The sequence below is a fragment of the Xenopus tropicalis genome, chromosome 1 (assembly GCF_000004195.4).
Source record: "Xenopus tropicalis strain Nigerian chromosome 1, UCB_Xtro_10.0, whole genome shotgun sequence".
Lineage (NCBI taxonomy): Eukaryota > Metazoa > Chordata > Amphibia > Anura > Pipidae > Xenopus > Xenopus tropicalis.
Window position 1 is genome coordinate 155,017,047 of NC_030677.2, and position 17,270 is coordinate 155,034,316.

At 40.3% G+C, this 17,270-nt stretch overlaps 1 protein-coding gene across 9 annotated transcripts in view; it reads right to left on the bottom strand.

The window, feature by feature from the left end:
- arvcf (ARVCF, delta catenin family member) overlaps positions 1 to 17,270 on the bottom strand; it is a 309,335-nt gene that overhangs the window by 90,618 nt on the left and 201,447 nt on the right. The window contains exon 1 of one of the 9 annotated variants that reach the window (XM_031892420.1): positions 12,877 to 13,255. The exons of the other annotated variants lie outside the window; for them this stretch is intronic. Within the exon in view, the coding sequence (XP_031748280.1) occupies positions 12,877 to 12,897 (21 nt within the window). The 5' untranslated portion in view covers positions 12,898 to 13,255. Of the gene's footprint in view, positions 1 to 12,876; positions 13,256 to 17,270 lie in introns of those variants that run through there. 9 annotated transcript variants of the gene reach the window in all.

Sequence of the window (17,270 nt, forward strand, 5' to 3'; positions counted from 1 at the left end):
AGCACTCCCTTAAAAAGGTAAATGACACTTTTTATCTTAGTGAAAGTCAGCAAAGCACCACTGCAAAATAACCAATCACATCAATAACCCACACAAAAAGCCAAGATGCCACTCCATAGATTTGCACCCTTTAAATAGAATCTGCGCTGGGGTTTGTATAATTGCACAGTGTATGTCTGCACAATCAGACTGCAAACGGCGTGGGCAGCTCTCAGTGGGCTGTCTATTATGCAATTATACGGTCTGCCATTCTGAATGTTACTCCTGGCACAAGTAGTATCAGGGGCTTTGCATAAATTGATTTCCTATCAGTCTGATCATCCCAATATTTGGTAGCATTAAAATTTGTTTTGGAATATCAGCTGAACCCGGTCCAAAAAGCAGTATTTGGGTAGAATGTGCTTGCTGCTGAATCTTATCTGGCATGAGTGAGCAGTGTCTGGGAGCTGAAAAATCTTCTCTTCCCATGTTTCAAACAGTACAGCTGCCAAATCAAAGAACGAAGCCAAGCCTCATTAAACACAATAAAGGAATGAGGACAACAGAACTTAAAGGGAAAGAGCACATTTTAAACTTTGCACAAGCCCTGAAAAAGTTCCTTCCTGCTCTGACTAGGTGTACTAATGCCGATGGCAGACAGGCCCTAACCTAAAAATACCTTTCCATTTGTACTGCATGGAAATTGTTGCACATTACTTGCAGTGAACCCACTCAGTCACATGCAAATACAGAAAAAGTCATTTGTGCGCAATTACACATTCAATTCTCACATGGAAGGTGTTATGACATGGGGCAATTTTAAGACCTACAGAATGGAAGGTATTTCAGGCACCTTGTACTGAGGAGAGTATCTCTGGAGAAGTGGACTTGAAAACTTGCAGTGCACTGTAGTATTCCATAGGAATTCTATGGAGTTCTATTTAGTGGAACATGCTGCTTGTGGGAAGGTTCTTTTACTCACAGCAGATAACACCAATCGGAGTCAGTGCCCTTATGCTCTCTGAAGCAAGACGTAACATTATCATATCATTGTAAGTAGTCCCGTCCTTTCCGGACAGCCATTTTTTAACCCTATTTTAATAAAAATACATTAAACAAAATAACTTTTGCGTGAACATCACACTGTCTATATAAAGAAGATATTCTAGTATAGTGATGAACATGGTGCCTACTTACAGTTGTGTATATTGTGGATAACTTCAATAAAAGACAATATTTCAGAAAAGACAATAGAGCTCAAATATGCACCTTTCTTTGCAAGCATTGTTCAATGTACCCAAACTCAAAACCTAACAGTTTCCTCTGAGAAAATTATGCAATAAAGTGTCTAGTCTGCCATTACCCTTTAGAAACATATATGGAAAATCAGCCCTGCTTACAAATAAGTACATCATACCTTTAAATAGAAAAAGGCCATCTAAAAATGCTGCCCTACACTGGGTATCCCACTGGATATATGGAGAAACTTACAGTCTCTACTACAGTAGGAAAAAAATACACTTATTTTAGGTCAAGGTTCCACAGAGATTTGTAGCATTTGATCCAGATCAATGAAAGTTATAATAATGAAAGTCATGCATCAAAATCACATTAGGTTAAGAGGAAATAAAATCACATTGATTTTTATATAAGACAATCATGCATGGTCCAGCAAAATCCTATCATTTCATTCCTAGTTACCCACCTGGCATAATAAATTCACTAACAAGTGCAGGCGTGCAAAAAAATCCAGATAACCTTGTATATTTCTGTCCCAGTTACTAGGGTACACTATGGGAAAATGATTACCCCAGGCCTCGCACTGTAAAAGATAAAGACTAAATTCCACTATGTTATTATTACAAAGAGTTGCATTCATAGTTCTGTGTTTGCTAGGAACAGAATATTTCCCAAAGCTGACAAATTCAGGGCTTGTTTGAGTTTACAGCTTCACATGCTTTGGCTACACAAAAGTGGCCTAGGGAAATCAATTTGCCTGGAGCATCTGATTAAAATAAAGCATATTTAAACATATCAGAATAAATGGTTCATTCTCAGGACTTCATAATGAGAAGTTACTCTGCAAATCTTAATCTATGGAGCACCATTAGCAAACAAGCCATTCCCAGCAAGGCTGACCTTGGGCTAGAGCACCCACAAAGCACAAAAGACTGAATTCAACTCAGTGAGAAAAACTTCTCACAGTTTATCTCCACCTTTCCATCCCCCCCAAACAGGCTACAAGGAAGTATTCAGTAGAAAAGCAAGATTGATTTTACTCATGAAATTAAACACTGTCCAACTGACGGGTCAAGGAGTCAAGGAGTATCCCCAATGGCTGAAACACCCCATACACTCCTGATATTGACATGAATGGAAACTGCCTGTCAACAACAGGACATACAATATTTTCCCTTTATGACGTTCCTGGCCCTTCAACTGCCACCTCCAACTTGCCTTGCAACATAGTTATTTTGTGTTCCATTTTAAAATCTGGCTATGTTGCAAGGCAAATTGGAAGGGACAGTTGAAGGGTCAGGAACATCATAGGGACAGGATGGCAATTGGCGAAGTTAGAAAGGGGCTGGGCTGATGGCAAATGCGCCCTAACACCCACCTTTGGGGGCAGTTGGTAGGCCCAAACTTGCCTGGCCACAGCTTCATTAATAGCTGGGTGGCCGCCATAACTAAGGAGCAGAGCTCTTCAGTTACACAGAGGCAACAACTGACAACTTCTGCCCTTCTAGGAATAAACATTTCACAAGCCCTCTTGGGAAATGTATTATCACATTAGGACAACCAAAACTGTATATGAAGACAAAGAACATCATTGGTACACACTAAAATGTATATTGTTACTTTACCAAGGTAAAATACATTCCAGATCTAATCACCCCCCTTAATTTTGTTTGTCTTCATATTCTTTTCCTTAGGGCTGTTGGTTACCAAGGTGATAGGACTGCTTGGGTTTCTAAAGGATTTTCAAGTTGTGGATTCAACAAAGTCTTCCTGTAAAACCAGAGCTCAGAGAGTTTGACACTGGCTGACCTGGCCATAAAACTACCTGTGGTGACCAGAACACAGCTCAGTCTCTATAACACAGGCCTGACCTTCTGTGAGACCCTTTCTCCAGCACCAGTCCCAGCCTGCCAAGAACTAAAGCAAATGTAAACATAAATCAGAAGGCGGCAGAGGGGGCTGGGCTCCAGCTCAATGGAGAAACATACAAAAGGCTACGAGATACAAAGAGAAAGGGAGATATTTTTTCCTGCAAAATAACCATTGGTTGATGGCCAGAGATGTCAGGAAAGACTTTTTCCAAGACAATCAAATTACTGGAAGTTGGGCTGCCGCTCAGCATGAATATGGGTAATATATGCAATGAATAGTTCAGCAGCACACATAGCTGTTTCTAAAGTACTTTAACCCTTAAAGTGCCACCAGCCATAGAAGCTACAAAGTCAACTTAGGGCTCTGGCACACGGGGAGATTAGTCGCCCGCGGCAAAACTCCCTGTTCGCGGGTGACTAATCTCCCCGAGTTGCCTACCCCTGCCATCCCACCAGCGAACATGTAAGTCGCCGGCGGGATGGCAGACGCGGCGGCGCGATTTCAGGAAATCGCCGAAAAAGACTCGCGAGTCAGAGCCCTTAAAAGTACAACTATGCCAGCATCATAGACTCACTCTCTCTATGGGTTCCCTTTGATCTATGTTAGAGAAACTGCAGGACACTAAGGATTTTTATTAGAATAAAATCTTTATTAACAGACATTTCAATGCAACTATATGCTCCTTCCCTTTTTTGATCAATGGTTTGGCACGTGTTTTCTGCATGTGGGAAGATCAAGGGGTTAAACATACAGCTTCAAGCATACATACACATAGGAGGAACACTGTTGAGGTGACAAACACCTTTTCTATAGGAAACTCAAGGTATAAGATTTGGCAATTTGCCAAATAAAATACCTTCTTAATGGATTTTAGAATATACAGATTAAAGGTGACTTATTTTCAAACCGCATTATCTGCATCATTGGAGGTAAAGAGTATATAAATAGGTCAGGAGGTAGCGTGGCATCTATAGAGAGAATGTGTATTACACGGTTAAATGTTTCAAACAATTTTACAGACCACACAGCTGGCCATACAGGCACTGTTGCATGTATGGTGGGCTGACAAGACGACAGATATCGCAAAAGATTTTGATCGAGCACTGTTAAAAGCACCCGAGCAAAAGTTGCATTTAGGGCTGAATTATCAGATAGGGGTAGATCAACAGTCGCAGAAAAGATTGTAATTGTTAAGTGTATGGCCACCTTAAAGGCCCTGTTGCATAAGGCGTCTCCACTACTGGCATATTTAGAGGGAAAATATGCCAATCCAATTCCTTGTGCCCAGTAAAACACTGTGCAGTGACAAGGGGAAGATCCGCATTTCTTCCCCCTGGCATAGACACACCAGTGAAGAAAATGTGTAATTTTATATAGCCCTATGACAGAGAACTGGAAGGGTAATCCTGGACAGAACATTTGTCATTCCTACCTCTAAAACCCTTAACCACTAGTCAGAATAACACCTCGAGGGGGAACGACAACCTTTTCCTCCATGTCCCCAAGATAACTAAATGCACCAACATTTTCAATTTTACAAACATCTGTTCTCAGTTACAATATGGTGGACAATGTAATGCTGCTGTTGTGAATATTTGACGCATGTGATTATCATGTGAACTTGTGTTTACAATAGGGATGGCTATATGCACAATCCAGCCCTTTCCATGCCTTGCAGCACTTACCTGTATTTATATGATACACTGAGCTTATTTGGGCTATCTAGCTTTTTACTGTGCATAAAGGGTAATGCAAGGATTACTGATTAACTACATGGTTGCAGGAAACTTCTTATGTGGTCTTTAGGCTACTGCCTAAAATCAAGGGGTACATGAAGGGCTACAACAATATTTCTGGCCTCCATTCACCAATTGTAAGTAAAGGCCCTCGTCAAAAAAAAAAAAGTTTATGATGAGCTCAAACTCTAAACATCTGAAAAAAATGTAAGAACTACTCCTGTGTATGTACCTCTATCTGTGAAAGCTGGGCAATATATTTCTACATAATTGGTGTCTATGTATTGTATCAATTCTGACCTGGGGAACACACAGGTATGGTCACTAATAAGGGAGATATAAAGCCAAGCAATACAGAGTTTTTTTTTTTAAAAAAAAAAAATATGTAGATGCAGGTTTATATTTTGGCCATGCCTTTACTAGTGACGAGTGACTCAAGACCACAAAAAAAAAGTTCAGTAGGTGCAGCACGCAAAAACGCCTCAAAAACCAGTCCATTGACTTCAAGGTAATTTGCAAATTTTTGCCGTTTCCCAGATTCGCTCATCGCTTTTTATCAATTGTAGTTTAAAGCTGCAAAATTTATAATAATTGGTCTCCTAAAAAAAACAGTTTATATGGACCTTTTTCCTCACCCCAAAAGAAAAAATATTAATTTGCAATTTATTCAGTGAAGGCACATAGCAAATCATTTTGCCATTTAATATTTCTGTTCTGGGCGAAATGCCCAAGGTCAAAAGATGTCATCACTAGCAAGTGTACAGAACATGGTCCATGACTGGAACTGTTATCAGCCCTCTCTTAACCAGTACAGAGTAATCATTATCAACTGGAATACTTGTATGCAGCATGAGTGAGAATCTATGTATGGAATGTGTGAAAGGAGCAAAACCATGTTGACCAATATATTTAACCTTCACATTAACCTATCCTTTTTAAGGTTAGTTGGGGTGGTGACAACAAATAAATTATTCTGTCTGGCATACCGAGACTTCATTCTGGGAAATAAAACAAATCATTTTTGAAGAGGAGCACACACAATTATAACACACACAGTTGCACAGGCTAGACATAAGACCCAATAACTATTAAGATATTACCTCTAACTTACTAACTCAACTTTTGAAATACAACTACCAGAAAAGGTTCTTATTATGCACCTTTACCTAATAAACATTCTATCTGCTCTTCAGCATTATTAGAAACTAGAACATGTTCATTTAGAAAATGTATATTTATTATATGGCTTTTGGGGCCAAGTTATAAGTATGCAATATCAGTAGCCCAAACAAAAACAATGACAAATGGGTAAAATATGTAAATTAACTGCCACTAGCTCTGTACTTGCTTATTATTCACAAGAACTAATCTGTTTAATTTAAGATTACGCTCCTAAAATATAGAAACACTAAATTTCAAATATTAAGTACCCATTTTCTGAACATTCCAACTAACTGTAAAGTAGTAGTAGGTCTAAGAACTTAAGAAAAAAAAAAAAATCCCTAAGCCACATTCTCAGGATGCCTTTGTCCTTTGATATACGTGAGCCACCATTACATTTTAACCTGAAAGGAAGCTACAGGGATTATTGCTGGATGTTTTCTTTGTATGATACCTTGCCGCAAGCAATTTATCTTTTACTGCACCAGAGATTATTCTACATTGCATATATGTACGTGTGTGTGTGTGTGTGTTTGTAAAGGCTTAATTAAAAGAAAAATAAAACATACATATTTCACCCATTAAGAGACAAATTTATCTTTCTCTGCATCATAAATTCATGAAATGTATTTAATAAAGAGAATTTAACCTTTTTCTTAAGCATTATTATTTATTTCTGTTAAAATATTGAAAACATTCTGAAATTTCTGCTATGCCATCCTAAATTCCAGCTTGTTTTTCAAACTGCCTTACTTTTGGTCCTACAGGAGAACAAAAAAATCCTAACCCACTTGCTATGGAGCACTTTAGGGAGATGAACTGCTACACCCGCCCATAGGAAAAAGTGGACTGCAAGCCAATCCAGCAGGTCAGGGGCTGCAACTCTGAAAATAAAAAGTGTTTTGTGACAAATTTTCCATTCCTAGGATGTCCGATACTGACTATGTCTGTTATGCCATTGCCTGTATGTTTTTAAAAGATATGTTTTTCACAGGTACTTTATGAACTGGTCTGTAATTACAGCCAACTCATGCTATGTTACAGATGATACAGGAAATAAGACTCCTAAGCCAGTGCGCAAAGTATTGGGTTGGTACAAGGAATAGTTTAGAACAATGATTCCTAAGGTCAAACCTAAAACAATTCTTTAAATGAAGAAAATGCCTACTGCGTGGCCTATTACAGCATAGACAGTTACAACTTAAGAGTTTATTTACCCCTATGCTGTATATGTACATTTTAGTAAAAGAAGAGTAAGACAGATAATAAAAGAAAGGTACCTAACTAATGGAGCAGTTAAATGTACTTTAGTAATAGTATAAACTGCAGGCATGCCTATACACACTGGAGGATAGTTCTTAAAAGTAGCCAATAGGATTTTTTATTGTTTTGCACTTAACTTCTACACATAAAGGCACAACTAAGCATTAAAGTATCCCAAGATATCAGATACACTTTTGGGCTTTAAAAGGTCAGTCTGAAAAATGCAGGGCCAGCTATTTGGGATAAGCATGCTGCCACTGGAGAGCTGCATCAATCATGCTGACCATCAAGTGCCATTCCCTGCAACATCTGAACAACCATTCAGTCCCATCTACGAGCTACAGTAAATTGTAACAATGTGCACCAATATACTTAAAAGAAATGTTGTCTATGTATGGAACTTGCAGCACAGTCAATATGAGAATTACACTGGCAGCAAACAATCCAGATATAGCAGTTATTATAAATGATCAGAAACATAATACAATGTTAAGCAAAAGGATTTGCAGGAATATTCTGCCGATATATTTCAGCAGCTCTTTGGGTAGACCAGTCACAGCGCACCACACGAAAAAGGCATGAACTAGGTAGCTATGGACTGAAATATTATAATGTCCCCACGGCACAGTAATTTACAGCACATAAGCAAATAAAGGTTTTTATACTGTGTAAGCCAGTTGAAAAAGTTATAGAGAAGAACTTTTGATATGAAGCATAACAAAAGTGGTGTAAAGGTGATACCTTTATTGGCTAACTAGCAAGCTTTCCAAAAGTGCTGATTAGCATCCTAGTTAGCCAATAAAGGTATCACCTTTACACCACTTTTGTTATGCTTCATATCAAAAGTTCTACTCTATAACTTTTTCAACTGGCTAACATGGTACAAAAAAAAAAACCACAACTTTACTTGCATATAACACATGCAAGTAAATTTCCAGAATCGCTTCCATTTTCCCATGTTGTCTTAAAGAAACTGAAGGAGCCCTCCACACTATAGAAACTTGTTTTCCAGGTGCAGATAAGTTGCTTAAATAAAGTGGGGGAAAACAACTACTTTACCATTATATATGCACATATATATTATATACACACACACGTATGCATTTAAACACTTTAATAATCATGTCAAACTTTAATGCCAGAAAGAGCTTTTTAAATGTATACATTCCACTGAACATAATTCATAATCAGATACTAAGTTACAAGATACAGATATGTTTCAGAGGAAGATAAGCATTTTATCCAAAATTCCTTCACTGAATATTCTGGCAGATACTTTTGCAGACATACATTTTATTCCCTTTCCCCCATGGATAGGAGCAAGCTTAACATGCGATAACCCTTATTTACAAAGGGTGGAGTGTGGAACTGGCATTCACCCATCCCATAGTTGCTCCTCCCACTCCAGTAGCAGGTGTGATGCGCAAGGAGCTTGGAAGACAGTGCAAATGGGTCCTTGGCGATTTCCAAGATAACAATAACTAATTTTAAAATTGCATTGATGCACTATGTGAAGGCACTATGAGCCAAAGTAACCAAATAGCTGCACAGAATAAGGCTAGAAACACAGAACTGGAGCCTCTTCTGCACCTGTCATAATAAATTTCCTGACATTGAATGTCAGTTTTCACACATAAAAACAAACAGAAGCTTTAGAACTCACAGTTTAGAATAAGGTGTAAGCACGCAATCCTGCCCTAGGCGTGGAATAAAAATAGTTATTGGACACAACATCTGGCAAAGAAGTTGAGCTTGTTTTGATACATGGGACTAATACAAAGACTAGGAACCTTTTGATATCACACAAGTACATTTCCCTACATGCCCCTGCCAGAGTTCTAATGGAGAGGTGATGACTTATGTAGTTCTGCAATATCAGCAAAGCCCAAAAAAAAGGTTTGTCTCTGCACCTATAAACCCTTTTCACGCAATAAAAATATACCACTGCTATTGCATAAAACACAAACAATTACTTTCTCAATCCCATAGTCGGCTTTTTCAGGTACAACACAGAGCAGGGCTGTGCAACCTAAAGTCCTTGTAAAATCTCTCCAAGATAATATTAAGCCAGCGTACCTCTATGTAAATAAGAGCCGGCAACTAAACGGATATGCTAGACATCTGAAATCAATAGAACGAAGAGACCAGATGCTAGCCAGAAGCTTACCATATCACATTAGCTGTCTAGGAAAAAACACACTTTAACAAGCTTGTATGGGACACAAAATCGCATGCAGCAATAGTTCCTTAGCCTTTAATATTGTTTGTTAGCCAACACAGTCAATATATACATACACAGCATATAACATATTTCAAGTAAATTAATGCAAAACATTATACTGACAAGAAAGATGTTATATAAGAGACAGCAATAACCAAGCTGGGACATAACCTAGATGTCAATCCAGTTTACGACATTCTCATCCAAACTCCTCCAAAACAGCATTAGAATGACAAAGGCACAATACTGATACTAAGAACTGCAAGGCTGGATCAGACCTCAAATGACAGATACTAATGGCAACATAACAAGACAGTAGCTGAATCAAACACAGAGTGCTAAGAGCTCCGAAACATCCTGCCTGACGAGATAAAGTACTAGTCCTTCAGAGGAATTCTTCAGGGACATAAACTACATTTAAACCGATCAATAATTTTCATCTAGAATGTAAGAGAAATATGAGACTGGTGTATTGTGCCATCATCAATAGGGCTTTCTCTTGCCATGTTCTTACAAGTCGGCCTGAGAAAAACTGAAAACACCGGGTGCAGAATGATTCACAAGACACACCCTGGTAAAAAAAAAAAATAAAATAAAATAAAGAGCACCCACCTGCCAGGATTCTCAGAGAAGCAGAAACAAACAAAATTGCAGTGTAATGTGATCATTGTCCTTCACACAATCCAGCGATACTGAAAGCACACCGGAACCCACGGAAAGTTTTCATGTGTGGGGAGTGTTTCAATTAACACTTGGCTGCAGATAATAATGTGTGTGCCAGGGGTAGTAATTAACCCTGAGCAGTGCAGTCCCAGTATGGCTGGACCCTGGGTAGGAGAAGGGGATGGGAATGGCACTCAAAGTTTATAGCATGAAGTTGTGTTTAGCAATTATTCCATGCAGGTATATAAATTCAAAGGTCACAGCATTAATGCAGGTTCAGAAGCTATTAAAAAAAAAAAAAATCACAAATGTACCTAAACTATCAGGAGACCACATCTACCGTAATATCTTATAATAATTTACAAAGATGTATAGATAAAGGGTACATAGCTTTAGTTTATCACATGAACTGACCAAAGGATACAGGACAGGAGTGTGGATATTGAACTCCAAGCTGGTATCACAACCAAGGCACTTTAGTCTCCTGCATAGACTATAGAGATTTATTTGGACGTTGGCACTTTCACGGTTAAGTTACATGCAAGTAGGTAAGACACCAGGTGTGGTTGCTTCTTCTGTGCAAGGTTCATCAGTGCTCAGAATAAAACTGTTTAGTTTACTGCATTATGGCGTAGGTTATTGCAGCCCTGTCTCCTTGACAGAGAGGGCAAAATACAAAGTCTCACACTATTTGCTCTAGTTTGTAAGTAGGAACATGAATCAGTGTGGAAACTCTCATATATACAGGTCAGCTTTAAGCTATATGGCAACCCTGCTGGCAAAATATAAAGCTGATATATGAGGGTGCGCATGAAGAATCACAATCCTAAGAATGCAGTTAGTAATTAAAACTTAAATGTTGTTTTGCTTTCAATTAGAGATCAAGGCTATATGACTTTAAAGGTTCACAGGTTGAGCATTCATAGAGATCTGGGGAGTGAGAATAATATCACAACCATGACATAAACATGGACTGTCCAATGGAAGTAGAGATACAACCTGTGCTGCCCTCCAGTTGTTGGTTACCAGGGGTAGTTGAAAGTAGCTCAACAACAGCTGAAAGACCATGTATTGATGCATTCTTGATATACCTATACATACAAAAAATAGTGCATCTCCTGACCATCCTTTGAACCCTAAGGCCCTGCTCTATATAATGTAGTGCAGACACCAAGAGCAAGTGGTGGAATGTGCTGCAAACACTGAGGTTTAGGATAAGTAATATGCAGAGGGGGAGAGAGCAGCAGAGCAGCTATCATTTATGCAGGAATGCTTTTATCCTCTTTGTGAAGACTGCATTTGATGAAAAAACTGGGGCCACAGACAAACACGCCTCCCAAGCAGATTTAAGGGCGCAATAACATTCAATACAATGAACAGGCAAGCATGCTCTGCCGACATTCTTAAATCAAGCAATGCAGTGCAAGTCATACTAACAGCTTTAATTATTAAACATACCACTGCCATACTGAACCTCTGCTCCAAAAAGCTAAAACTGTGGAGCACTGTAGCACAAGTGGCCCATACATAAATATCATAACTATAAATTTCAAATTGCTAAACATTTGACGAATCACATTTCCATCTAGCCATACAAATAAGAAATAAAACAATCACCAAAACATTCGAAGAGAAGTATAATCAGGAATTCTTTTTTTTTTTTTTTTATTAACTCTGAATTAGTTCAGCCAAAATGTAATGCCCCCAGTATTATTGCATCTTTCTGGGTTTTGACATTGTCTGGGTTTAACCCCACAAGGAGGCAGTTATTTTTCTTTGCCATGGCATAGTGGTATTTACTGGATTTATTGCCCTTGGGAACAAGCCACCCCTCTACACACTACCATGGTGGCACATGCAAGGTTCTTCTCCTACAATCTATCAGTACACAGACACTGTCTGGGCTCATTCCCCAGCAGGAGAATGTTCCATGCTACTGAACTGTTCCAGGTCTGTCTCCCCAGTGGCACTGTAACTACATCGACTCACCACTCCTCTGAATACTGGGCAGTTGGCACTCCCTGGGTTCAACCCCCATCTATAAACACGTATCCATTACAATACACAGCAGTATCTATTCTGACCATATAGTAACCATGAATATTACTTTTGCCCTATAGGGCAGTACCCCATTCTGCCCCAAACAGTGCTCTCTCTAAGCCCATACTGCACCAAACATTACATACAGTCACCTGAATACATTGTCCAATAGTTAAAGTTTCTCAGTTACCCCATGTATTCTGACCAGCAGGACACACACACTGCCCCAATAAAGTGCTCAGCAGTAGCCACTCGGCCACCTAGCAGCGTTCAGCAGTAGCCACTCTTTAGGACGACCAGACATACAAACTCTATCCCTTACTCGCCTAGCAGTAGCCATTCTCAACCCAAACAACCCACCAAGCAGTACCCTCTGCACCCTCTTAAAGTGACAAGCTGTACACACCATGGCCACGTTTTGGCCAAAGGGAACACGCTGTGCCCCTGACATTGCCCACACGCTGGCCCCACTAACACTCAGTCCTTATATTGCGCCTAACAAGCGAACTCTGACCCAATGCGATGGCCACAAGCGGGCACCGTACCTGCCCCTATACACCGAGAAGCGGGCACCGTACCTGCCCCTATACACCGAGCAGCGGGCACCGTACCTGCCCCTATACACCGAGCAGCGGGCACCGTACCTGCCCCTATACACCGAGCAGCGGGCACCGTACCTGCCCCTATACACCGGACACTGACCTGTTGGAGTTCCGCAGGCATTTATGCAGCTCTGAAGACCAACACGACACTTTGGAGAGGCAGAGCTCAGACACTGCCAGACCTGATCCTATGGCTCCCTTTGGCCGCACAATGAGAGCCGAGATTTGTAAGTAGATCCGGGTATCTCCAGACTTTGCATGGAAACTAAACGCAGAACAAACGACTCTCTACCGCGTCTCCCAGCCCAGCCAAGGATCCAAAGTGAAAGCTCCGGGAAAGCCAAGCTCCTTTGTATGTCTCACATCGCCTTTCCCCCTCCGCTCCCAGCAGCCAGACTGACTCCCTACAGCGCGCAGAGAAGTCTGAGCGATTCCTGCCCCCTCCTCACTGGGTGGGAGTAGATAGACGCGCACAGCTGGGAGCTACATTCAAGCACTTTGAGGCCACACCCAGCAGCCAGGAACACAGCGGCTCCCTCAGTCCCATTACTGCAACCAATTGCTCCCACTGGCTCCAGCCCGGACAGGGAAGGCCAGGAAAGAATGATGGGAATTGCAGTCCTGTGAGTACAGCGCTGTCCTAGTGTGGCGCTTTTGGCGTAAAGATGTAAGCGAAAGGAAGCGGACAGACATCAGATGGCACAACTTTGTAGCAGGACACAGGAAAGGAATAGTTAATACTGGGCATTAAGTTAATGGGGCAGCAAATGTCATTCATATAAAGGGCCCCAGAGTACAACGTGGCCGCCTAAACATCGCAGCCTTGAATCTGATACAGAGAGAGCCGGGAACATGTTATTTACTGGGGCTACAAGCCGGGCAGCTTGTATAGATGGCTACTTGTGCGCCCTGTATCTTCAATAATGCGTTTCTCTAGTCTCCTTAAACGGATAATATTGCATGTGTTTTTCTTCTCTTCCTGAACTAATGTTATTCACTTATGATTTGCAGTTGTTTTTCTCCCATGTTTGGCTGGAGAATAAAGAGCTACACAACAGTGTGATCTGATTTTCATGCACACCATCAATAAATAGAACTCTGGAGCTGAACAGATATGCTTTGTAAATGCAACAATATACATGAATCTGTTATAAATTGTCCCTAAAAAGGAGTTTGCAAGACTTTTACATGACTTTGTGGCCAAAACAAGTTGCAAACTTTTACCTTCCACATCCCATAACTGCCAAATGGAGAAGGTCCAAATATGTGGGGCAGTTACAAGGTGCCTCCGTGGCACTAAATGTATTAAAAATGGTTGCTATTTATTAGCTTGTTTCCCATATTTACATAGTTTACACAAACAATTCTCAGTACAATGAAGCATTAGTGCTGATCTTGCTCAGGAACAGCTGATCCAGACTAGTAGCCTGAGACAAGGTGGAGGATTGCAGATGTGTCAACAAGCTCCTGGTCATTAGTACTCTACTCCTCACTTTAAATTAAACAAGGTCCCAAAAATGTCCATAGTGAGTAATTATCACCCCAGTGACATGGGCTCAGATGACAACTATGGGATTAGCTGATGCTTTTTGCATGGAAGTGGAGTGAGTTCTGCATAATGAACTTGCCTAGACATTAAAATAAAGAGCTCATTAATCACAAGGAAATGAATTGGGAGTGGAAATGAGACCAACTGATTGGCTTCCCCAGCACTTTCACCTGCCCCCTTACTCTGACATTAGCCCTGCTGTACATAACATGAGATTTTCTAGCACAAATACAAACATTTTATTGTGGTGATAAATTCCCTTGCAATACTTACTGATATCCAGCTATCCTCACTTACCCAATGACAAACACAGATTGATTTTTTAGGTATTATTATTGTATATCACATTCATAAGGCACCAACACATTCCTCATATATGCGTTGACCATACATAGTTACATATGAAGCAGCCAATAACTGATGCAAGAGGCAAAGAGGGCCTTTCACAAGGTGCAGGGCTGAGCATGATCAGGATTTGGCAAGGAGAGAGATTCAGCATTGAGCATCACATTTAACAGCATACAGTGCAAGCTGAAAGTGCAGCCACATCAAGTATGAAATCATTGGTAAATTACACCTGTTGATGGGGGCCATCAAGTAACTAGTTTTTCTGTATAATTCATTTAGATGTGATTGGTGCAGTTTGATGACTCCTTTACTAATGGTCACATTTCATGAGAATGACAATTCTATGAAAACATTTGTGGCCAGGTAAAATATTTGTAGTACACATTGTGACAAGCAATCTAGGGGCATTCAAGGGGACGCTTGCATACTGCCCCGATGAATAAAGCAATGCTGAACATAAGCAGCACTGTATTCATGTAAGTGACATAGGTCTGTTTATTGCATACGGGAGAACAAAGACCTACACCTATGGGCAAGTTAGTTAGGGACAGGGTGCAAAAGACACTGCATACATTTTTTGCACTCTATATTCTTCCCGATGATTTATAAGTTAGGCCAAGTGTATAATCTGTTGTTCCCAATGGGAAGCTATGGTGCAAGACCAATGAGTACAACAAAAATATAGTGTACAGCAAACCCACTGTGCCATAGCCTCAGTTAGAAGGGAATCTGGTATTTTACTGAGTAATAATATTAGTAGGAAGGTTATATACAGAGCGCTGTGATGATTCAGGAACTCTCATGGTAGAGATAATGATTGCAGCTACAAAAACAACACAGCTTCTTACTCAAGAAAGAGATTTAAAAAATTATTGGCAGCAGATACAGAGGTTTATTTACCTTGTAATGCTAGTGCACTGGGGGTATAGCTATACCAGAAGTTATTCCTTTCTTTTATAGTATTCAAGGTCTTGTGGCTACTACAAGAAACAAATCTAGTTTTGTTTAGGGTCACCTTTAGGGCCCTTGAAGCCAATCTGGATATAGCTTTGAATGCTCATGCTCCATGTCTGGAAACACTTGCAGGAGAAAAATATACACACAAGATGGTGCCCACCAACCCTACTGCATTACTCTGTCTTTTCCCAACAGATTACAAAAACCAGCAATATTGGGGGGTACACTGTTGCAGTTTTGGAGGGGGGCCAAAAGCCAATGCCATTTATCTATGACTTTCATTCTGATTTAATATAATCTGAAGTCAGGCACTGGGAGGAGTATACAGTAAAAACTAACATAAAGCCAATGCTGCCTTAACTGTATCCTTTTCATTCCCCTAAACTACAGTATGCTGAAGCGGGGCTATACAGTGGCCAGCCTAGGGGTGCACCAGATTGAAACCTGCCTCTGACTGGGTAAGCATGGTAATGGACAAATTCTTTGTCATGGATTTTGGCAAGAAATGAGAAATTATGCATTTCTACACCAAGCCCTCAAGCACCAGGTTTAATAAATACATATACTTTATGTTTGCCTATACTATTTTATAAGAAATGAAAAACAAAATCTAGTTATCTTAAGTCCCTTTAAGTATAGCAATAACTGATACCTTGGCTTAATGTTCACCTTTCTGCATGTAGAAATGAATGATATGAAATTCCTGTGCACTTAAGCAGGATAACAGGACTTTACTCACCTGCATGCACTAAAAAGCCACCTGTTCTAGATCACATTACTTACTAATGTATACTGCGTTAAAAACAGCATGCTGCAACAAGACAAGCAGAACATTGTTATGTAACGGAGTGAGAAACTAGGGTCCAGTGCAATATTGAACATGCTGAATTAACTATGTTCCCCTAGTGGGGGCTGGTTTGGGTATTTAATTATTGGGCTTAACTGGTTTTAGAGGTTAGTGGGTAGTAGAAACTAAAATAGAGTGAATTGATAAAAGAAATTACTAAAAATACGTAGATACAGAGAAGAAGCCAGATTCTAGCAAACTGGAAATTTATATCATGGGTAAAGCAACAATGACCCCCCCTCCCAGTGATGTGATTTTAACATTCCTTCTAAGGTTTTCTTTCACTGAAACCAGAGGCCATGGCCCAACCCATGAGAAACAGGGGCATCCAGGTGTCGCAGTGGTACAGTATGCTGCTCTACCAGGCACAAAAAGCATACGAAAAGATATCCATTGTACAATTTAGAGGGGGTAAATAATTCCTTTGTTTATACAGTGGCATAACTACTTTGCACCGGTAGAGATTTACAGAGCGGTGGGCGCATCTGAGCTGAGGGACAAGGGGGACGGGTGATTTTGTTACTCTGCAGGGGGCCCCCTACAGAGTAACAAACTCACCCAGTCCCCTCGTCCCTCAGCTCAGACGCGCCCACTGCCCTGTAAATCTTCCCGCCCACTCTCATACCTTGGAACCAGTGTGGAGCGGAGATTTACCTGCTAAATGGAGCTTCCTCTATAGTTACACCACTGTGGACAAACAGTCTTTCCTACGATCAATGGTCATGGGAAACATTGTAATTATAGTCTGTATGGCCACCTTATAGGGACAGTAACACCAAAAAATGAAAGTGTA